The 23669-nt window shown below is 34.8% G+C and overlaps 1 protein-coding gene across 7 annotated transcripts in view; it reads right to left on the reverse strand.

The window, feature by feature from the left end:
• SOS1 (SOS Ras/Rac guanine nucleotide exchange factor 1) overlaps positions 1–23669 on the reverse strand; it is a 122872-nt gene that overhangs the window by 64865 nt on the left and 34338 nt on the right. For 5 of the 7 annotated variants that reach the window (XM_036263240.1, XM_036263239.1, XM_036263238.1 and 2 more), the window contains exons 2-6: positions 22891–23016; positions 12493–12624; positions 10452–10616; positions 8425–8634; positions 4076–4219 (exon numbers count right to left, since the gene is read on the reverse strand). In XM_036263240.1, coding sequence (XP_036119133.1) covers positions 4076–4219; positions 8425–8634; positions 10452–10616; positions 12493–12624; positions 22891–23016 — 777 coding nt within the window. The other 2 variants (XM_036263243.1, XM_036263244.1) reach the window with 2 other exon arrangements.

Below are 23669 nucleotides of genomic sequence, written 5' to 3' on the forward strand. Positions count from 1 at the left end.
AAAGACTTTGACTTCATTCTTTTGTGTTTCTCATAACTCCATGGTGTTTTTTTTTTAAACAAAAATTTTAAACTTTTAATCTCTTCTTTTATTGTTTGCCCTTTCTATGTGTTCTTTAAGAAACCTTTCTTATCTCAATGTCACAAATATGTTCTAAATTTTCTTCTGAACTTGTAAAGTTTTGGTTTTCATTTTTAGATTTTAAATTTGATAACTCTTTGTGTATTATACAAACTAAGGAAGAAATTTTTCTCTTCATATAACTATAGTTCTTTTCCCCCATCTATACATTGTAATCTATAGGCAGTATTTCTATTCTTTTGGTGATTTTCCGAAATGGTTTTAAAAACAAATGTAGTGTTATCTTTAATTTTTCTAAAATTCAAAGAAAGTGTAAAGTTCAGTTTTTCTATCCTTCTGAATACAAGCCCACTTTACACACTGTACATTTTATTATTGGTGCTTAAAAGTTTACTTTAACCCTTCCTTTTAAACACAAAAAATTAAAGTTTGGTTTTTAAAATAGTCAATAGTTTATCACAATTACCAACACATTTCTCAACTTTAGTTTTTCTGTTCCTTGACTTCCCTGAGTACAGCTTTCCTTCTTGCTGAAGAACATCTTATTATACTTCTGGTAATGAGAGCCTATGGGTAGGAAACTCTCTTCATCAATGTGTTTTTATTTGTTTCTCTTTTTTTCTCTCTGATTTGTTTGTTAAATTGAGGTATAACTTACATCAAATCCACAATTTATTTTGTATATGTTTATGCAATGCATCTGTGTAATCACCACCCAGATAAAGGAAACTTATCTGAAATAACCACTATTCTAACCTTTATTTCTAAAGATCTGTTTACATATTTTAGAACTTCCTACAAATGTAATTACATAGTATTTTGAGACTTCTTATTTCACACATTATGTTGCCTTTTTAAAAATCAGTAGCTCATTCTATTTTGTCATATAGCATTTCACTGTGTGAATATATCAGATTATCTATTATGAATAAACCTGTTACAAACATTGTTGAACATGTCTTTTGGTAAATACAGGCATATATATATATATATTTTTTGGTATATACCCAAAAGTGAAAATGCTGAACCATAAGGTACATTGTATTCCTAGCATTGGCAGATATGCTAGTTTTCCAAAGTAGCTGTAGCAATTTACACCCCCTCCACGAGCAATGTAGAGTTCCAACTGCTCCATGGTTTTAAATTGCATTTCCTTGATGAATCATGATGTTGAACACTTTTGTTCTTTTAGGAAGTACTTGTTCAGGTCTTTTGTCAATTTTTGCAAAAACCTAAACTACCTGTCTTTTAGTTATTGATTTGTAGGCATTCTTTACACACTCTGGATATGAGTCCTTCACCAGTTATAGATATTATAAATATTGTCTCCCAATCTATAGCTTGCCTTTTCACTCTTTTAATTTTGTCTATTGATGAACAGGTGTTATTACATTTAATGTAGTCTAGTTTATCAATCTTTTTTTTTTATCCTCACCCAAGGACATTTTTTCATTTTTTGTTCAGATAGAGTGGGAGGGAGGGAGAGGAAGAGAGAGAGAAACATTGACGTGAAAGGGACACATCGAGTGGCTGCCTCCTGCACGACCCAACTAGGGTCGAGGACAAACTGCAACCGAGGTACGCGCCCTTAGCGGGAACTGAACCCGGGACTCTCTGGACCGCAGGCCGACACTCTAACCTCTGAGCCAAACCGGCCAGGGCACCGATCTTTTTTTTTTATGGTTAGTGTTTTAATGAAAATGTGTAAGAAATCTTTGCCTATTTCAAGGTCATGAAAATCTCATTTGCTTCTGTAAGCTTTACTATTTTAATCTTTGTACTCACTCTTTTAAAAATTTTATTTTTCAATTATAGTTTATATTCAATATTATTTTATATTAGTTTCAGGTGTATAGCATGGTGGTTAGAAAATCATATACTTTACAAAGTGGTCCCCCCAATATTTCAAGTACCCACCTGGCACCAAACATAGTTACGTACTAGCTCTTTAATAAAAGTTTAGTTGGGCCGAAAACACTATTTTCCCTTAGTACTGTGAAGATACCACCCAACTTTGCTAGCCTCTTGTTAAAACCTGTCATTCTCATTGTAATTTCCCTTTTCTCTCTCATAACTCATAACGTGTTCTATTGTTTCACTACAATGTTTTTGGTTGTAGATTTATTTTTAGTTATCCTGTCCAATATTTGGAATTCATTTTTAATCTGGGAACTTGTGTCTTCATTTCTGAAAATTCTCAATTTTTAGCTCTTCAAATATTGCTCCTCCATCACTCTTTGTCTGAAACACCTATTGGATGTATGCTAAAGCTTTTCAATGTAGCCTTAATTACTCTTAACTGGTCTTTCATAGTATCTTGGTCTCTCTGTGTCACATTCTCAGTGAATTCCTCAATTCATATTCTAATTCACTAATTTCATCCTTGAACTAGGTCTGGTAAATGCTATACTACATAATGAGTTTCTATTGCACTGCCTGCATATTTAATTCCCAATATCTTTTCATACCTGCTTGTTCTTGTTTCCTTCCTGCCAGTTTTGTTTCACAATGTCTTTTTTATAAATGGATCATACTTTCATTTATCTATTTAAGCATCCTAAACTTCCTTTAAACTCTTTGTAATCTATTGTACACAATTAATTTTATCTGGAATGAATTCATTTTGTAACTGTTGATTTTGTTAGAAATCATTCTAAGCATTCAAATTTGTCTTGTATTTTAGAATTTTGTATTCTAGACTTCTTTTGGGGAGGCTTTAAATTTTGGGTTTCCTTTTTTTCTCTCCCATTAGACCAAAATCTGCTCTTAAAATGACTTTTTGGTCTCAGGCTCTATCATTATATTGGCTTAATATAGGGGGATAATCTGTTAGGTTTTAAGGTACATTTGTTTCAAGGTAGTGTTTTTGTCTCCTTACCTCAAGTCCACAACTTTCTATAAATCCTATAAGCCGCAAGTTGGCTGATTTCCCCAGCACCCTATTACAATCAGGGTCTTACAGCAAGAAGTCTTGCTCACTTTTATGGAATATTTTAGTCCTCATTAACCTTAAGAGCTCAATGCTCAGATACCAGAGCTCACTACCTTGAATGTCTCCTTCCATTTCTAATCTTGTTTTTGACTCTAGTTACATATATTCCTATTTTAACAAAATATTTTACGACTTCTATGTGTTTGAACCGAGACTGGAAGGGCTGTAGTAAAACTTAAATTTATCATACTATTTTGCCTGAAGTTTTTGAATATTTTTATGATTTATGTACTCAACCCTGTGTTATATATAATAAAAGGTATAGATTTTAGAGTAAGAACAAAGCAAGAGCTAGAGATCTCAGAATGACTGTCAAAGCTAACTTATTAGAGCTAACACATATATTTCAGCATTTGAAATATCCAAGGAAAGAGCAACCATTTTTCTAACCCCCTGATATCTGAATCATGTAGGCCCTGGACTTCATTTTCCTATTCATTTTACCCCTCCTATTCTAAATAATGTGTGGTTATCATATATTGAGTAGCTTACTGCGTGAAGATGGTTAGCTAAATATTTCAGGTAGATTATTTTATTTAATTGTCACAAAAATCCAGTCCTATTATTATCCTTATTTTACAAATATAGATATGGAGGTTGAGAGATGTGAATTAAACTGCCCATGGTCAAATAAAACTATTAAGTGGCAAAGTTTAAACTGGAACACAAATGGTTTGACTTCACACCTAAGTTTTATGGCCTCTTTGCTAATAAGGCATTCAATGACTTTTCTTAGCCTTGGTATGGTAAGATAGACAACTGAGTGTCAGCTGTAAATGCCTCCCCCTATGGGATCTGCTTTTTTATAACAAGTAAGAGACTTTTTTCTGGGTTCCATAAGAGAAACAAATGTTAAAAATGACCCTCTGAAGACACAATAAAGCAGAGGAGGCAGCAGTTAATATCTATGACCCTAGCTGGAAACAAGAATTAAGATTCCAGTTTTAATACAAAGCAGGGCTTTTATGCAGATTTGTTTTGGTGTGTAATTAAAATACTCACCTCTGCCAAGTCTTCAAAGCAGCTTCCTACCAGTGGGTGGGGACTGCCTTCATCTGTCATTTCTACAGTATCTTCTATATGGCCCAGTAACTTTACACTAAGTTCATGTATATCCACTATACGACTAAATATATTTTCTACATCCTGTTGGGAAGAAGAACACACTCATTCAGTTAGGTTGTATAATAAAAAACAAGCTTTGAGCCAATAAGTCATTTTATAATCACAAAATTTAACATGGTAGATACAGTGAGAAATTTTAACAACTTACAAATTTAAGTAAAAGATAATGCAAGAATTCCCTTTGCAATACTGTACAATTTGCAAATACATTTCTCTGGGTCAGTGTTTCTCAAACTTTTTGGTCTCAGGACTCATTCACACTCTTAAAAATTATTAAAGACTCCAGAGAGCTTTTGTTTATAATGATATCTATTAATATTTACTATATTAGAAATTAAAATCAAGAAAATTTAAAGATATTTATTTTAAAATAATTTATTTAAAAATAATGAAGTAACTATATTTTTCCAAAACAAACAAAAAATTTACTGAGAATCGCAGTTTTATACTTTTGCAAATCTCTACCATCTAGCTTAATAGACAATAGCTAGATTTTCATATAGTTCCACACTCAATCTGTTGTGGTACACTGTTTTGGTCAAAACATATGGAGAAAATCTTGCTTTACACAGACATGTTATTGGGAAAAAAGGAGTATTTTAATAGTCTATTCAAATAATTATGGATATTCTTTTTTTGTAGTTTCTTTATTGAGATGTAAGCCACATACCAGCAAATTCACCCTTTTAAAGGGTACCTTAAATGGTTTCCATATATTCACAGAACTGTTCAATCATCTCCACTATCAAATTCCAAAACATCTTTATCACCCCCAAAAGAAAGCCTGTATCCATTAGCAGCACTCTACATTCTTTTCTTCCTCCCAGTCAATGGCAACCATTAATTTACTTTCTATCTCTATGGATTTGCCTTTTTCTGGACATTTCATATGAATGGAGTAATATTTTTTATGATATTATACCAAAATTCAACAAATAGTAGTTTCTTAAAGGTTAATGGCAACGTGGAATCTGAAACTATATCAATTCTGTACTGGTACATTAAAATCCATTGGCTTGCCCTGGCCAGTTTGGCTCAGCGGTTAGAGCGTCGGCCTGCGGTCCGGAGAGACCCGGGTTCGGTTCCCGCTAAGGGCACGTACTTCGGTTGCAGTTTGTCCCCAGCCCTGGTTGGTCGTGCGGGTGGCAGCCACTCGATGTGTCCCTTCACGTCGATGTTTCTCTCTCTCTCTCTCCTTCCTCTCTCTCCCTCCCACTCTATCTGTATAAAAAATGGAAGGATATCCTTGGGTGAGGATTTAAAAAAAAAAAAAAAAAAAAAAATCCATTGGCTTATTTTGAACTCTGAATGGATCTTTTTACTCATGTGTGATTTTGTAGCATTATGAATTTGGTCACTTAGAAAATATTAGTCCATTGAGTTCTGCAGATCTTCCAAATGTTAACATATTTAACACATTTTCACTAAAAAGATAAAATCCATTAGAATCATCACAGATCACGGGAGTGGATACAAATTTTCCAAAACTCTAATTTTGCTTGAAAGTTCAAATTTTATCACAGTTAACAAACACTGCCAGCTATTTTCCTTGAAGTAACAGGTCCACTTCATACAACCCCTCCCCAACTTAATTCATTTTTGAAAAATGTCTGTCAGATATGCATCTAAATAACCATAGTTTGTCAATCATTCTCTCAGGTAAAAGTGGTTTCATGAAAAAAAGCAGCTAGTTCAGTTTGCAACTCAAACAATTATACAGTGCTTTTCCTCAAGACAAGCACTGTACTTTGGTCTACAGCAGAAGTGGCTTTATGTAAGCTTCAGATGTATCTGCTCGGCTCTTTTCTAACTCAGGCTTTCTTGAGGCATGCCATGCTCTTGTTCTACCAGTAATGACAAAGTATCTATATGAATTCAAATAGTACCCCTTTACTTCATTTATTCATCCTATTCTTCTATTATTTTATATTTATTACAAATAGATATTCATACAAGAATACCCAATTATAATATTTTGTAACTTCCATATGATTTTATGTAGGTTAGACCCCTGGATAAAGACTTTTGTCATGGGATTTAAGAGTCCACTGGTTTACCCTCTCTCCCATTTATAGTGTAAAAAAGTAACAGTTTTGCCAAACCCTTACAACACTGAATATTAACTTTTAGAAAAATGCTTAGATAATTGAAAAACAAGTACTAATTTGCATTTATCCAATCAATGTTCTCTCTCATCAGTGTTTCTATCTCTCTCTTCCTCTCTCTCTAAAACCAATAAAGAAAAATTAAAAAAAAAAAAAAAAAAAGCCCTGGCTGGTTTGGCTTAGTGGTTGGAGCGTCGGCCTGTGGTCCAGAGAGACCCGGGTTCGGTTCCCGCTAAGGGCACGTACCTTAGTTGCAGTTTGTCCCCGGCCCTGGTTGGGGTTGTGCAGGAGGCAGCCACTCGATGTTTCACGTCGATGTTTCTCTCTCTCTCTTTCTCTTTCTCCCTCTCACTCTAGCTGAAGAAAAATGGAAAAATGTCCTTGGGTGAGGATAAAAAATAATAATAATAAAAAAATAAATAAACTATTAACATTCATGAACAAGTTTTGTATGGACATGTTTTCATTTTATCTGGGTAAAACCTAGAAGTGGAATTTGTAGGTATTGTGCCTAATTTATGTTTAATGGGATACAAAACTGCCAAACTCTTTTCCTAAGTCTTTATGCTGGATTACATTTTCACAAGCAATGTGGGAATTTTGTATTCCCATAAGTTGCTCCACATTCTTTTTAACATTTGGTATCGCCAGTCTCTTTTAATTTCATCCTTTCTAATGAGTGCATCGTAGTATCTAACTGTGGTCTTTTCATTTCCCTGATGACTAGTGAGGCTGAATATCTTCTGATGTCCTTTTTGCTCATTGGTATATCTTCTTTTATAAAGTATTCAATTTTCTTGCTCACTTAAAAATATCAGCCTGGCCCTGGCCAGCTTGGCTCAGCAGTTAGAGTGTCGGCCTGTGGACCAGAGAGTCCCGGGTTTGGTTCCCGCTAAAGGCACGTACCTCGGTTGTAGTTTGTCCCCGGCCCCCGTTGGGGTCGTGTGGGTGGCAACCACTTGATGTGCCTCTCTCGCATCGATGTTTCTCTCTCTCTCCCTCCCGCTCTATCTGAAGATCAATGCAAAAAATGTCCTCGGATGAGGATAAAAAGAAAAAATATATATATCAGGCTGTTTTTTAAATTACTGAATTGTAAAAGGTTTTATATTGTGGATATAAACAAGTCCTTTCTTAAATATAGGTATTTCAAATAGATTCTACCAATCTGTGGCTCATCTTTTTACTTTTCAGACAATGTCTTTTGAAAATAAAAAGTTTTTAATTTTAACAAAGTCCAAAGTTCATTAATTTTTAATTTTACAGCTCTTGATTTTTGTGTCCTAAGAAATCTTTTATTTTTTAAGCAACTTTATTAAAATATAATTTACATACCATGCAATTCATCCATTTAAACAATTCAATGGTTTTTACTATGTAACTACAGATTTGTACACCTCATAATCTGCTCCTGTTTTTAATGTTCACTCACTGCCATACCTTGAGCCCCAGTCTCAGCCTCTGTAGTGAGAACAGCTTCTCCAGCAGTCACCATGGAATGTGGCTACAGTTCTAGACAACTGCAACTGTTCTCACTCATCATTCCCTAGGACTCCATTAGAATGGTTTGATTACTATTGTAAGATTAGTAATTTTTAATGTTATTGGCTCCTTCCTTTGTGCTCCCAAAAATCCTGTTGTCATACTTCTATTATGGCAATTACCACACTGTATTGCAATTTAATTTTAAGTTTACATTTCTGTCTTGACTAGATTAAATTTGAGGAAAAAAATTTTTTCCTATTCATCTTTGAATCCTCACTGCTAAGTATGGCATTTAACAATATAGGTAGCACTGATGAAGTGCTGGTTGAAGGACTCCAATGATAAATTAAACAAACAGAAAAGTATCTGCTTAAAGAAGAGGCTTTATTCTTTGTAGTAGATAGAAGACTCTGTGAATTCATTTGCACTTATATAATCAGTCTAGTTTTTAATTTCTGGTGTTCAATTTATTGACATAGTTGTAGCAACTTTATTTGTGATATTAGTCACTATGAATTAAATCACACAACTTAAAAATATTGACAAATTAGCAATCATGAACTACACAAATTCAAATTTCATTGGTCCTGTAAAATCAACACGCACAATGATATACATGTACACGATGATACTTACGTTAGCTGAAAACAACTTTGAATTGGAGACAAAGGGTTCTCTAAAAACTTTTATAATTAAATTTAATTCCCTTATGTATTGTCGAATTTCTGCCATAAATGCTTTTACCAAATCATAATAAGTTTGCTCTCCTGAGGTGGAAGGCTCTTCATCAGTTAAAGATAATATATTTATATCTTCTACATCTTGATGAAACATATCCATCAATACCTAGTCAGGAGATATTTAAAAAGGCATAATAAAATATGAATCTATAGTCAAATTTTAAGTTAAGCACCCTAAAGTATTCTTTGAAGACAGCTCTTAAATGACGAAAAGCAAACACAATTATCTCTTCTTGGATATATTGCCACCACCTCACCAAGGCTTCTCTCTAAAACAGAATTTAACGTCTGGTATCACAAACTGACTCCTCCAAAGTATCTGTCTGTCTGTCTGTCTGTCTGTTTCTCTTGTTAACATAATACTTTTAACTTATTCCCAAATCCTATCTTGGATTTTTGTCTGGCTTAGTTTTCTCATTTTATACCCTTGCCATCACCACTTCATTCCAGGGCCTCACCATCTCACATTTAAATAATTCTTATAGCCTTCTCTGCCTATATTCATTGGACATTGATAAAACAAGTCCTGTTTTCTTCCAAGAAGTCTACCACTATTATTCTTGCTGAACCTCACCTTTCCTGTTCTGTGAACTTCTATATCATTATCCTCATAACACAATAAAAAAAAATCTCATCTTGTATGACTTTCTGCTTGTTTCACAAATGTAAGTATCAAACTCTGAAATCTTGCATCTCCTCCCTGTGTGAGCACACAGTATATACTTAAAATATTTATATGATTCATTTAAAAGTATCAAATATTTTATGTTCATTAAAAAATAATAACTTTAAAAACAAAACACTTATTCATATAAAAATATAAAAACACTTAAAATCCTTCATCAGATCAGGTGATTTTTTACTCTATACATTCACATTCTAAGAAAACAAATAAACACTAAAACATAATTAAACAGATTTAGTAGTCAGAAAGAATATTCCAAATCAGTAACAGTACAGTGAGAAGAAATGGAATAAAATGCTTCATCAGAAAATATTTTCTTTTCTACAAAGTCATTTTTATAAAATGAAAATTGTGAAGCAGTATACTGCAATGACTATGAACTTTAGACTCAGACAGATTTGGAGTTCAAGTCTAGGCTTTGAAACTTCTTGGAATATTCTGGACCAATTTCTTTACCTCTCTGAACTTCAGTTTCCCTTTTATAAAATGTAGATAAAAGCATTTACTATAGAGCAGTATCATAAGGGCTAAATGAGATAAGTCACATATACGCTTAACTTTAAAAAATGTTTGCTCTTAATATTATTAGAGTAAAATCATACAAGTAGTATCTAAAGAAAGGTAGGTATTAAAATAAAACTCTCAAGCGTTTAGTATTTTCACATTTTCAAAAATTGTTTTCAGCCCTGGCCAGTTTGGCCCAACAGTTAGAATGTAAGTCTGCAGGTCTGATTCCTGGTCAAGGGCACATACCTGGGTTGCAGGTTCAACACCCTGCCCCAGTCAGGGTTGTGCGGGAGACAACCAATGGATGTATCTCTCTCACATCGATGTTTCTCTCTCTCTTCCTTCCTCCCTCTCTTCCACTCTATCTAAAAATCAATGGAAAAATATCCTTGGGTGAAGATTAACAACAAAAAGTTGTTTTCAAGTAAATCCATAATGTTCTAAATCTTGTAATCCAAATAAAATGTTAAGATATCACTAATAAGAGATTATTGTTATTAACCCTACTTGAAGCAACAAAAGAAAAACTATATGATGTGTTCAAACCCTTTTCAATACTATACACATAATACTCTATTTTCATAAAGTGATATCTTGAGTACTTGCCATTCGATTAGGTAAATATACCTTAACACAAGATATACTATTTTATTCTGTCTGAATAGTATGTTAGCATTCAGAAAGTCACATAACTATTTAAGAACAAAACAAAGAGAAGATCAGTATCCTACCTTATCAGCACACATTGCTACTTTAATATCTTGTTTTGTGATTTCATAATGCCGTATATTTCGTACATAATTCCCCACCAGCTTTAAAATGTCTGCAGAAATGTATTCTAATACTGCTACTATGTAAACAGAAACCTGGTGGTCAATTTTATAACCTAGGACCTCCTGAAAAATTAAAAGAAAAGCATGTTTAAAACTCATATACTATAAATTTGACACTGATTTTAAAAAATGCATACAATTTAGCTTAACTTTTATTGAGACCTATAATTATCAATAGCATTTAATTTTAACTGGCTCATTTATGAATAATATATTAATTGCTATTTGAAAATGTAAGCTAAGAAAAGGTAAGGCAAAATTACCTATCAGCATGTAAAATGCTTAAGAAGTACAGGTTGCTAAATAGATAATCCTTAACTTAGGAAGGGGAGTCCAAATTTGGGGAAATTCTCATCATCACCTAATTCAGAATATCTGGAATTAACTATGACAAAAGAGTTTTTTTCTTTATACAGAACAAGAGTTAATATATTATTGGTATATGGGAATATCTATTAGCCTTATACCTCTATCCTTCTTTGCAAAGGAACCTGGGCTTTCCAAAACTCTAATGGCACATTCCTGATATCTGTCTGGACTGCTTCCATGGAAAAAAAATTCATGCTATGTCCTACACTTCAACAGTGGTTGTTAACAGCATGTTAAATAGTCCTATTAATAAACTGTAAAGACAGCATGGGCTTTGTGGGGCTGACCAGTTTCTACAGGAAAAACAAATTCTATTTTAGAAATAATCCAATTAAGGGGGAAAAAACAACTTTGAAATAAGTTTACTTATGGGTTGGGGACAGGATATATAAAAACTATTAAATGTTTATAGTGACAAGGACATTAATAAATTGAAAGATCCACAATTAGATCATAAAATTTAAAATTTAGGATCATTAATATAGCATATACATACCTCAATCTATCAATTATCTTAGAATATAATTCAATGTATAGATGATAAAAATAATGAAGAGAATTATAAATCATGCAATTACTACTAGTTTAGTAATTTTATATAACTTGAGCTTATTTCATCAGACCACTTAATAAGATATGGGCAAATATTTCTATTCAAACACTGTGAGTATAAAATATAACTTTTTGACACTCTTAAACATCATCTAAGTGTTTAGTCTTAAATCTTGGACAAATCAAATAGACCTAGATTTCCTAACACTATTACTTATAGCCCCGTGAAGTTGCACTATAAATTACTTAATCCCTTTCTGCCTCAGTTACCTCATCTACAAACTGGGGATAATGATAACTTTGTTGAGTAATAAAACCTAGATTATGCATGCAAGCATTAGCATTTTGCTTATATTATAGTCTGCACAAAATGTCTTGATATGAAAGTATTAAGGTTTTAATTCTTATAATACCTATATTTTTTATGTGAGAGTTAATCAATAGTTTGTTCATTGTATTAAATAAAATAGAAATTGATTAGAGTTTGCAGCAGTTACTCTATTAGTTTGGGTGAGATTCAACGGACTGACTGATTTAAATGACAAGTAGGACCGGGTGATTTAGGTGATCTTTAGGGAATTTTTGTTCAAAGATTACACATAGCCCTATGGTAGTCTCACAGGGTCCCTACACATCTAATGATGTGAAGGATTAAGATCTGAAGGATTTTATAGGGACAATTAGGTCTAACCAACAAGAAAGGAGTTTTATAAATTCTCTTCGAAGTTCTACTAACTTCTGAGATGAACAAAATCCACAATTACAACTTTCTTAGTTCTTTCAATTTGCTTGACTATTAGTATTGGTATGAAATTACTTTAAATCATTGTGCCTAACTTATACATTCTTATTATCATATCACCCCTCCCAAGGACTTGAATTCCTAGAAAAACTAAAATGAAAAAATTTTACTTTTCAGTTGACTCTCTTATCTATAAAATCTATTATTCTTAGTGTTTGAAAATTATGGACTTTTATTTTCCTTTTAAAAGGCATAAAGGCAATACTTCAGCTTTACCTTTAATAAAGGATGAATTTTTTCTACTGGGAGAGATAAAGGGTTTCTTCGCTTCCTCTTTTCAATAGCCGACTGGGCATCAGCTATTGCCCACTTATCAATTGGATGAGGAAAACTTTTTTGAACACGTTCCTTGGAAAACAGGAAAATAACAACTAAGCAACAAATATATAAAGTAGAGCTCTTCACTTACAATTTACTTTTAACATCCAAGAATACCAAAAGTATCTTCACATGTGGTATAACTTATACTACAAACATACTTAAACTGTAACTGTCAATGTATTAGTTTCTCAATTAGGCAAAAAGGAATGTATAATTCCTTTTATTATCTAGGGCAAAAGTCACATTCTGAATTTCAACTTCACTGTGATAAAGCTAATAACAAAAATGAGTAGAAGCCATTTTAAACTTTATTTATATAAAAATTCAAGAAATAAGACCTAAGTTCAAAAAGTAAATATCTAAATCCAATTATCGTCCATTGTCTGTACTTTCAATACCAATTATAAGCTCATGAAGTGTTTTGCACTTGAAACCTCTAAGAATTCTTTTCAATATCCATCATGCAAAGTTACTTGACTTCAAGTACCAAATAATAATCAAGGGTTTACATTGGTAACAGCAATTTCAATACACAGTATTAGCTAGCTCATCATTAGTTTGAATCCTCCACAGGTCATTAATTTTTAACAAAATACTTCATTTTAATTTTCAGCACTTATTCAGTTAGAATTTCCATTGAAAGTGAAAGAACTCATGTTAATGTAAAAGCTGAATCTCCCTATTTTAATAAATTAATGTAATTCACGTCAAACAAAAGCTACTCTCATCCTCTCGAGTTTTTAAAAACACCTTTCAGGCCCTAGCCAGTTTTGCTCAGCAGTTAGAGTGTCGGCCCTTGGACCTAGGAGTTGCAGGGCCCTGTGGGAGGCAACCAATTGGTGCGTCTCTCTCACATGGATATCCCCCCCCCCTACCTAAAAATCAATGGAAAAATGTCCTTGAGTGAGGGTTAACAAACACACACTAAATAAAATCACCTTTCAGGATACCATAATTAAAACCAGTAGAGGTCGCTATTACATAATTTTAACACACGGATTTTGAATTATTCAGTATTTCGTAGTACCTCGAGATAAAATTAAACATCACTCATTACAAATCTAAATAAAAAGTTTTGTCAGTGTTATTAAAGTGAAAAATCAAAAATAGATTTCTATGTGATACAGGGGGAGGGGGAGCAGTTGATTCTAGGACATGTTAACAATAAATTTATAAATTAAGAATTGTTTACCCCTTTCAAGTTTAATAAACTTTCTCACCATCTATATTTAAAGCCAAATCAGCTGCCAAATATAAGAAATGATCATTTTAATTTTAATTAATGAAATTAGAGATGTGTTGAAAAAATTGTTGTAGTTTAAAATGGAATTTACAAACTTTTTCAAATGCCTAACTGAAAAGCTTTTTGCCAGATACTATACTCTCATATAATAAAGGCAACATAATGATAAAATATTGGGGCAGTTTGGCTTGTGAAAAAAAGGAAAAAAGGGAAAGGGAAAAGGGTAGAAAGGAACATCAAAACCAAAAATTATTTTCCCGCCCTGGCCAGTTTGCTCAGCGGTTAGAGCATCAACCCGCAGACCAGAGAGTCCCGGGGTTTGGTTCCCGCTTAAGGGCCCATACCTCGGTTGCAGTTTGTCCCAGGCCCTGGTTGGGGTCGTGTGGGTGGCGACCACGCGATATGTCTCTCTCACATCGATGTTTTTTTCTCTCTCTCTTCCTCCCTCTCTCCCTACTGCTCTATCTGAAGATAAATAAAAAAATGTCCTCGGGTAAGAATTAAAAAATAAAAAAAATTATTTTCCTTCTTCAAGTCAACACTATTGACTTGCTATTCTAATAGAACTAACTTTACAATGGTTCCCAATTAAAATTTTCACAGCACTTTTAAAATCTGTGGTTAGCCCCGGTCGGTTTGGCTCAAAGGTTAGAGCGTCGGCCCGCGAACCAGAGAGACCCGGGTTTGGTTCCCGCTAAGGGCACCTACCTCGGTTGCAGTTTGTCCCCAGCCTCATTTGGGGTCATGTGGGTGGTGACCACTCAATATGTCTCTCTCACGTCAATGTTTTTTCCTCTCTCTCTCTTCACCCCCTCTCCCTCCTTCTCTATCTGAAGATAAAAATGTCCTCGGGTGAGGATTAAAAAAAAAAAAAAAATCTGTGGTCAACTGAATGGGTATAACCATGGTACAAACTTTATAATATTATGACCCTGTGGCTTGCTAACTTTTTTCTTGACCTCAACTCATAGTAAAAAATAATAAATTCTTAATACATTTTACTATACATCCTTACCCATCACACACACACTAAACTGGAACAAAGTTTCATAAAACAAAACTTACCCTTTTTATAAATAATGAACTAATATATTCTATTCATTAAAAAAAAAAAATGTTATCTGGGCAATGCACCAAAGTGATTTTATGACTTAGAGTCTAAAAGGCACTGATATATATTGGTGATCGAAGCAGTATAAGAAAACAGAAGGTGAACTCAATCTGACCATTATAAATATACTTGACATATATCTTTTTTTTTAATCCTCACCTGAGGACAATTTTCGATATTTTTTTCAGATAGAGTGGGGGGGAGGGGGAGAGAGAGAGAGAGAGAAACATCGATGTGAAAGGGATACATCAAGTGGTTCCCACCCACATGACCCAAACAGGGCCGGGGACAAACTGCAACCGAGGTATGCGCCCTTAGTGGGAACTGAACCCGGGTCTCTCTGTACCGCAGGCTGACGCTCCAACCGCTGAGCCAAACCGGCCAGGGCAACATATATCTTTTCTTTTAAAAAATCATCAATAGAGCCCTGGCCGGTTTGGTTCAGCGGTTGGAGCGTCGGCCTGCGGTACAGAGAGACCTGGGTTCAGTTCCCGCTAAGGGCGCGTACCTCGGTTGCAGTTTGTCCCCAGCCCTGGTTGGTCGTGTGGGTGGCAGCCACTCGATGTGTCCCTTTACATCGATGTTTCTCTCTCTCTCTCTCTTCCTCTCTCTCCCTCCCGCTCTATCTGAACAAAAAATGGAAAAATGTCCTTGGGTGAGGATAAAAAAAAAAATCATCAATAGAATTACAGAGGCAAATTGTAGGCAGGAGTTGGGGTGGAAGAAAAAGAAATGAAGCAGCAATCCCTTTCCATCTCAATTTTATCTACCTAATTCCAAGTTTATCTATTGTTTTAAGAAAGAAGGGGAAAGAAAATCAGGAATGACAAAAAAGAATGCATGAAACTGGTGAGTGTGTCTCAGTTGGTCACCAAAAGGTTGCTGGTTGATTCTGGCCAAGTGCACATGCCCAAGTTTCTCAATGGATCCCCGTAGGGGGCATGCAGGAGGCAGCTGATCTTGTTGATTTCTCACACTGATGTTTATTTCTCTCTCTAAAAATCAATAAATTATTTTTTAAAAAAGAGAAAGAAGAAATAACAATGATAAAGAATACATTTTAAATTTAATTATCTGATGTTTATTTCTTTCTCTAAAAATCAATGATATTTTTTAAAAAAGAAAAACAACGTGAGAAAGAAGAAATAACAATGATAAAGAACACATTTTAAATTTACTTATCAGTGTATTACTGTAATGAAATTATCCAACTATATACTTAGGTAACACCTTACCAGTGTTAAGGTCAAAACAGGTGACAAATTTAATTATAATTTTAGAGCAAAACAAAATTTATTTTTACAATTAGTTTAATATTTTTTAAAAGATGCCCAAAGAGGAATGATCAATGAAAGATTCACATATTAGAATTCTATTACTGTGCTACTTCCAAGATTAATACTTTTGTTTGAAATGAGAAACTCCATCTTGGTTAATATCTAGTGGCTTTGAGAAAATAAATAAGCCACAGAGGTAGGTTTGAGATTCAGCTGTTCCTTATTAGCAGAACTGTGTCTTTTGCTTTACTTAATAAAGGGCTCTAATTAGATCATCTTAAACATCAATTCCAAGACAAATATTCTAGGACCAATTAAAACTATACATGCATGTCATGCAAATATTCAGACCACAGGTACTTCTGAAGTCTTATTAATAGTATTAAAGGCTTAGAATATATGGACGATTTTTTTTTCTAGAAAGGTAGAAAATATAGAGAAATTACTTGGGTAATCAATCTAAATGTTAATGGAAAACATTAGAAAATAACAAGGATTCTTTAGGATGCAAAGAAAAAGAAAAAAACTAAAGAAAAAAATGAATGGAAAAGGAAAGCAAACTTTTAAAGTTTTAGGATATGACTCATGGGGAAAAAAAACAGTCAAAGATAAAGAGTACAAGAAAGCCTGAGTAAATGAAAAGAAAAAAAAAAAGTATCACCCTGGTGGTTTGGCTCAGCATTTAGAGGGTTGGCCTGCGGTCCAGAGAGACCCTGGTTCGGTTCCCACTAAGGGCACATACCTCGGTTGCAGTTTGTCCCCCCGCCCTGGTTGGGTCGTGCAGGTGGCAACCACTCTATGTGTCCCTTTCATGTAGATGTTTCTCTTTCTCTCTCTTCTCTCTCTCTCTCTCTCTCTCTTTCCCTCCCTCCCTCCCTCCCTCCCTCCCTCCCACTCTAACTGAACAAAAAATGGAAAAATGTCCTCGGGTGAGGATAAAAAAAAAAGTATCAATGCCCTAAGAAATGAAAGCTGGTTAAATACAGAACACAGGTCAAAAAGGGAAACAGGAAAGACATTACAAATGGAAATCAGTCTAGTCAACCAGAGAGAAATAATAAAAGAAGGGAACCTAAGAAATTATATAAAGAAAATACTGCCTGGCCAGTGTGTCTCAGTGGATTGTCGACCTGTGGACTGAGAGGCCCGGGTCTGATTGCTGGTCCAGGGCATGTGCCAGGGTTGTGGGCTCCATTTCCCAGTGGGGGTTGTGCAGGAGGCAGCTGATCAACATGTCTGTCTCACATCTATGTTTCTCTCTCTCTCTCTCTCTGAAAGTCCAATAAAAACATTAAAAAAAATAAAAATCTTTACCAGGGCCATATCACAGAAGAAATAATACTAGTTTTGCTTCTATTATATATATATATATTTTTGCTAATCCTCCCCAAGGATATTTTTTCCATTGATTTTTTTCTTTTTTTAGAGGGAGAGTGGAAGGGGGAAGGGAGAGGAACATCAATGGGAAAGAGATACATCAACTGGCTGCCTACCACACGACACCAACTGGGGCTGGGAATCAAACCTGCACTCTTTCAGTGCGAGGGCCAACATTCTGACCACTGAGCTACTCCAGCCAGGGCTTTGCTTCTATTTTTAAAAAATATTAAGTATAAAAAATGAAGAGAGGGAGAACAAATGAGATTTGAGCAACTTTTATACACAATCATTTAAAACTTAAATTATTTTGAAAAGACAGGGCCAAATAATATATATTCCTCCTCTGTATTCCCAGAGCATTTATATGTACTTCCTACTCATTTGGAACACTGCCTAACCAATAACAGATACTCAGATATTGGTGGCATGGATTAGTGAATATTGGCTACATCAATAAAACAAAATCCCATTCATCTGGACTATGATAGTTTTCAATTTGCAATTATCTGTAGTGCAACTTATCAAAACATTTTAATTAGCAAAATTATAGATATGTATGTATTCCATCAATTTTCAAGTACTTTTAAGTACCAATTTTCCTAAAACAATAGGGCAACTAAAAATCATTATTAGTTTTTCATTTAAACAAATCCCTTAGGGGCCAAATATTAAGCAAGAACTGCCACCCCACTTTGAATTATGTTTATACTTTTTTTTTAATCCTCACTCAAGGATATTTTTCCATTTATCTTCAGATAGAGTGGGAAAGAGGGAGGGAGAGAGAGGGAAAAAGGGGGAGAGAGAGAGAGATGTGAGAGAGACACATCAACTGGTTGCCTCCTGCTCAACCCCAACCAGGGCTGGGGAACGCACCAAAATCAAGATACATGCCCTTGACTGGAATTGAACCTGCGACTCTTCAGTCCTTGGATCAACGCTCTAATCACTGAGCCAAACTGGCCAGGGCTATGCTTATACTTTAAAGTAATCAAAATGTATTCTTTAGAAAGATTTTAAAAATTCATATATTCCACTAACTCAAATTGATCTACTTTTTTCAGTATATTTTTATATGGCCCTCAGATTTCTTTTAATTTTGATTAATAACCTCTTACCCCAAAATTTACTTGAAAGGCATGCTAAATTTAAAGCCCTTATTATTTTAAAAGCTCCACAAATGTATTTTAAATTTTAAAAATGTATTAAAGAAATAAAGAGCTCTGGCCGGCTTGCTCAGTGGTTGGAGCATTGTCCCATACACCAAAAGGTTGCAGGCTCAATTCCCCATCAAGGCACATATCTAGGTTGTGGGTTTGATCCCCATTTGGGGCATGTCTTGGAGGCAACAGATCAATGTTTTTCTCTCACATCAATGTTTCTCTCTCTCTCTCTCTCTCTGTCTTTCTCTCTTTCAAATCAATAAACATATCCTCATGTGAGGATTAAAAAAACCCAAAAAAACAGAATCCTAATAAACCAAGAAAATGAAAAACTATTTCCTGACAGAAGAATCTAAGGCATGATTACATTCATCTAAATATCTCTGTATTTCCATATTCTTTCCTAACTTTCCTAAATATCTTTCCAGGAATGATAGAGGAAGAATGGTATTTGACTGGAAAAGACCCAGGATTCCATCTTTAAAAAAAAAAAAACAAAAAAAAAACTACCATTCTGAGGTTAATTGTCTAATATATCAAATAAAGAGAATAACAACTACTCCACAGGGTTGTTGTAAGAACATAAATATATATATAACAGTACTTTGAAATTATGAAGCCTATTATACAACTGACTGCTATTTCTATTACTGTCATATATTCTCTTTCAAAAATTCATTCCCAACTCCAAAGCCAGCTCACTGAGATATCACACAGCTACATCTATCTTAAGGGCCCAGATTAGTGCTTAAAAATAATAAGATAGGACACAGGGTAAATATCTTTGATATCTCAGAAGTTTTCTGAGTACTAAAAATCTATGAAATATCCTTTTTTATTTAGTCTTAAGTACCTAAATATTGATTAACTCTGTGCAAGTGGAAGACCGACTCAGTAATTTCCTATAGTTCATGATCTCCTTCAGTATAAGAAAATTATAAACTGGTTTCTATATTAATTAAAAGGAGAAAATTAGCCCTGGCCAGTTTGGCTCAGCGGTTAGAGCGTCGGCCTGCGGTCCGGAGAGACCCGGGTTCGGTTCCCACTAAGGGCACGTACTTCGATTGCAGTTTGTCCCCGGCCCTGGTTGGTCGTGCGGGTGGCAGCCACTCGATGTGTCCCTTCACGTCGATGTTTCTCTCTCTCTCTCCCTCCCACTCTATCTGTACAAAAACTGGAAAAATATCCTCGGGTGAGGATTAAAAAAAAAAAAAAAAAAAGGAGAAAATTAGATAAATACAGGTATAGTACAACATATCTGGAAAGAGCTCTTTGAGCATATGCAATATTACCAAATGCAAATTCCTGGGATGTACCAACACTGGAATGATAAACAAGACAGAACCTGTAATTCCATTTTAATACAGTAGGCATAAGGTTAGATGCTGCATTTTATAAACACATGGAACCCAACTAGAATCCAGAAGAGCAAATGGAATTGTTAATGAGGAAAGTCAGGCAACCAGTTCTATTCAAGATCTATTCTGAAGCCCACTGTAATCAGTGCCTGAAAGAAATTATGAGTAAAAGATATTTGACCTTATAATTCAAAGGGAAAATAGGATAAAATATATGAAACCTACTTTGAATTACTTAAGAATCAAAGTAAATTACTATTCCATAGTACATAATCTTTTCTACATCCACAATCTCTGTAATTCAATGTTCCTTAATATCTCTTTACTCAACTGAAATCTGGATCTCCCCTAAAGACTTAGAGTAAAAACTGCCCTTGTCTCAAAACTCACAAAAAGGTGAATTTAGCATTTTTCCACTCTACAAACTGCTTCTGGAACATTACTCTTTTCTACTCTCGTGTAAAGTCCTGCCGTCATCTTGTGTGACTTTACTATCTATATTAAGGATACATAAAATACCGTGGCCTCTTAGTGCATTACCTCTAGTCCAGCCACCACCACATGGCCACATCCTGTTTTGTAACAGTGTTACCAAAGAAACCTTAAATTCCAACAACTGTCTCTGATCCCAATCTATTCTTCTATGTCTCTCACTCAGGTATTCTAGTGTTATCAGTTCTCTGACCTTATTAGGAAATCCAGTACCTTGTTCCTTCCATATTTTTCCAATCTGCCTGCTTTCTTCTACTTGGCAGAATAGTTTAGTGGTATGTATGTCCCCAAAGCTCAGACTTTCTGGGTTAAAGTCTTGGCTTCACTACTTATTAGCTGTTACCTTGGGCAACTTATTTACCCTCCCTGCTTCAGTTCCCATATTTATTCATTCAATACATATTTCCTGAGTGCTTTCTCAGTGCCAATTCTAGGTGGTAGAAATCTGGCAGCGAACAAGAAAAAAAAATCCCTAGAGCTTACATTCTAATAAGGGAAAAAACAGCATCATGTTTATGGGGTTATTAAAAACTTGAAATATAAAACATAAAAATGTTTAAGCCAGTGCATGATAATGTAGGTAAGCACTCAAGCATCAGCTATTACTACATTTCACTTTTTTCCTTGTCCAATTTAGATTCTCTGATGTGCTTTTCAGCAGAGTTCTCATTGGTTATGTATGCCTCAACCCTCAGGGGAACAGAGCAGGGCCTGGGATAGATAAATACCTCCTCCCCAGAAACTGAATGCTTTAAAATCATTATTATAGTCTATGTGTGTTATGTCCTGAAAAGTGAAATACCATTCAGCTCTACCATTTTTGTGTGTGTGTATGCCCACACTTGAGTACTGCAAAAGAAATGTCGCAGAAACCCAAATATTAGTACCACTATATATTTGAGGTCATTCAAGTCAAATGATCCTTCACCATTGCCATAAAACTACTTTTATTTTTCCAGCTCTATTTCTCATTTTCAGTATTTCAAACCTAATTTCTTCTCCTCTCAAACTTTTGACTCCTTCAGAACTCAATTTAGATGCCTCTGCTTCTGAGATGCTAATCCTAAGCCCCAAAGCCTATATTATTAGTTTACCATTTTTAAAATTTCCCACATCCCATTTACTCATAGTATATCACATTATGTTATTGTCCATATACCTTTTTGTATCTCCACTAAACTATAACATTTAAAAAGACGGGCCTTCCCTGGCTGGTTTGGCTCAGTGGTAGAGTGTCAGCCCGCAGACCAATGAGTCGTGGGTTCTATTCCAGTCAAGGCACATACTTCAGTTGCAGTTGGTCCCCAGCCCTGGTCTGGGTCGTGTGGGAGGTGACCAGTCAATGTGTCCCTCTCACGTCAATGTTTCTCTCTTTCCCTCCCTTTTTCACCCTCTCTCCCTCCCTCCCACTCTATCTGAAGATAAATGGAAAAATATCCTCAGGTGAGGATTAAAAAAAAAAAGATGGGGGCATGTCATCTTTGTAACAGATTATAGAACTTCCTTCCTAGTTTTTTAGGTGTTTCTCTCTCTTCCAATTGGTATAAAGGGGTCCACTTACTACCTAAAATACATGTAATACCTGAAGATCAAAAAACTAACTGAAATGTTCTTGAAAGAATAGCTGGTTTTACAAAACAAAAGAAATACTTGGACATATTCTACTCTTAAAGGTATGAAAATATATATCATTCTAGCATCAAGAAGTAGTGTTTAGAGGCCAACAAAAGTTCATTTTAGATTAAAAGCAAAACATGGAGCCCTGGTCAGTTTGGCTAAATGGTTAGAGCGTCAGCCTGCGGACCAAAGGGTTGAGAGTTTGAATCTCAGTCAAGGGCATGTACCTGGGTTGCAGATTCAATCCCCAGCCATAGTCAGGATTGTACAGGAGGCAACCAATTGATGTGTGTGTCTCTCACATCGATGTTTCTCTCTCCCCCCACCTTGCCTCCCTTCCACTCTATCTAAAAAAATCAATGAAAAAATATCCTCAGGTGAGGATAAACAAACAAACCAAAAAAAGCAAAACATGGAATGTTTAGACAGCTAAAACATAGACAAGCTATTATACACCCAATATAAAGTTAAATAAATCCAGTCTTTAAGTTTTAAATACCATATATATATAAATGTGGGTGGGTGGATGGATGGATAGATAGATAGATAGATAGATGAAAGAGCAACTCTTTCCCCTTCACTGACATTGCAATAAACACAAATTATGTGTGTGTGTGTGTGTGTGTGTGTAAAATACAAGGCATATTTATCATACCTCTACATCTGAAACACTTCGGGGCTGAGCCTGGCACAGCATATTTAATAATTGCAAAATTAATTCTTCAACATACTGAAGAGCATCATCACTAGACTCAAGAGTTGGATGAACTTGCCCCTGGACCTATAAACAAAAAGCAAAGTAATTAAAATGTAGGTCTGTTTCATCTAATTAAACAACAAAACAAATAATTCTTTTTTAAATGTAGATCTGTACTTAAGAACATGGTCTGGCTTATAAATATACATTTAAATGTTATGACCTAGAAGTCAGTAGAGTGAGGAGTTCTCAACCTTTTTTCCTAGCCTCGTGCATCATACATGCTTATTAACACGTTCTTGAAGATTCAGACACCTAATTGCATAATTTCAGGTTTTTTTTTTTTTTCTTAAACCATAGTTACCCTGTGGAAATAGAGAGAGGGAGAGAGAGAGGCTGAGCTGGGGATAAAAAACACAGTTTATGTGGTTTTTGCCAAGAACCAGTGGTAACTGGAACATTTTTACTCAACATACTACTTGGACAAAACTGAACTCCTGTGGCTCTCTGTCCCTTAATTAAGGCTACTGTCCCTACTAAATGATAAAATCCAAGAGGGATATGTCGTGTCTTATTCACCAATGTAACTCCAGCATCTAGCACTGTGCAGGTCATTTAATACAAGCTTGATGATTGATTGTTGGACACAAAGTCATCCTATATCAAAGGACACAAAATGGGTACTTTTGACAATTTGTACTATCTGTGCTTTAAGAAGATAATTTTGTGGTCACTCA

Source organism: Molossus molossus, unplaced genomic scaffold (genome assembly GCF_014108415.1).
Source record: "Molossus molossus isolate mMolMol1 unplaced genomic scaffold, mMolMol1.p scaffold_m16_p_15, whole genome shotgun sequence".
In the NCBI taxonomy this organism is placed as follows: Eukaryota; Metazoa; Chordata; class Mammalia; order Chiroptera; family Molossidae; genus Molossus; species Molossus molossus.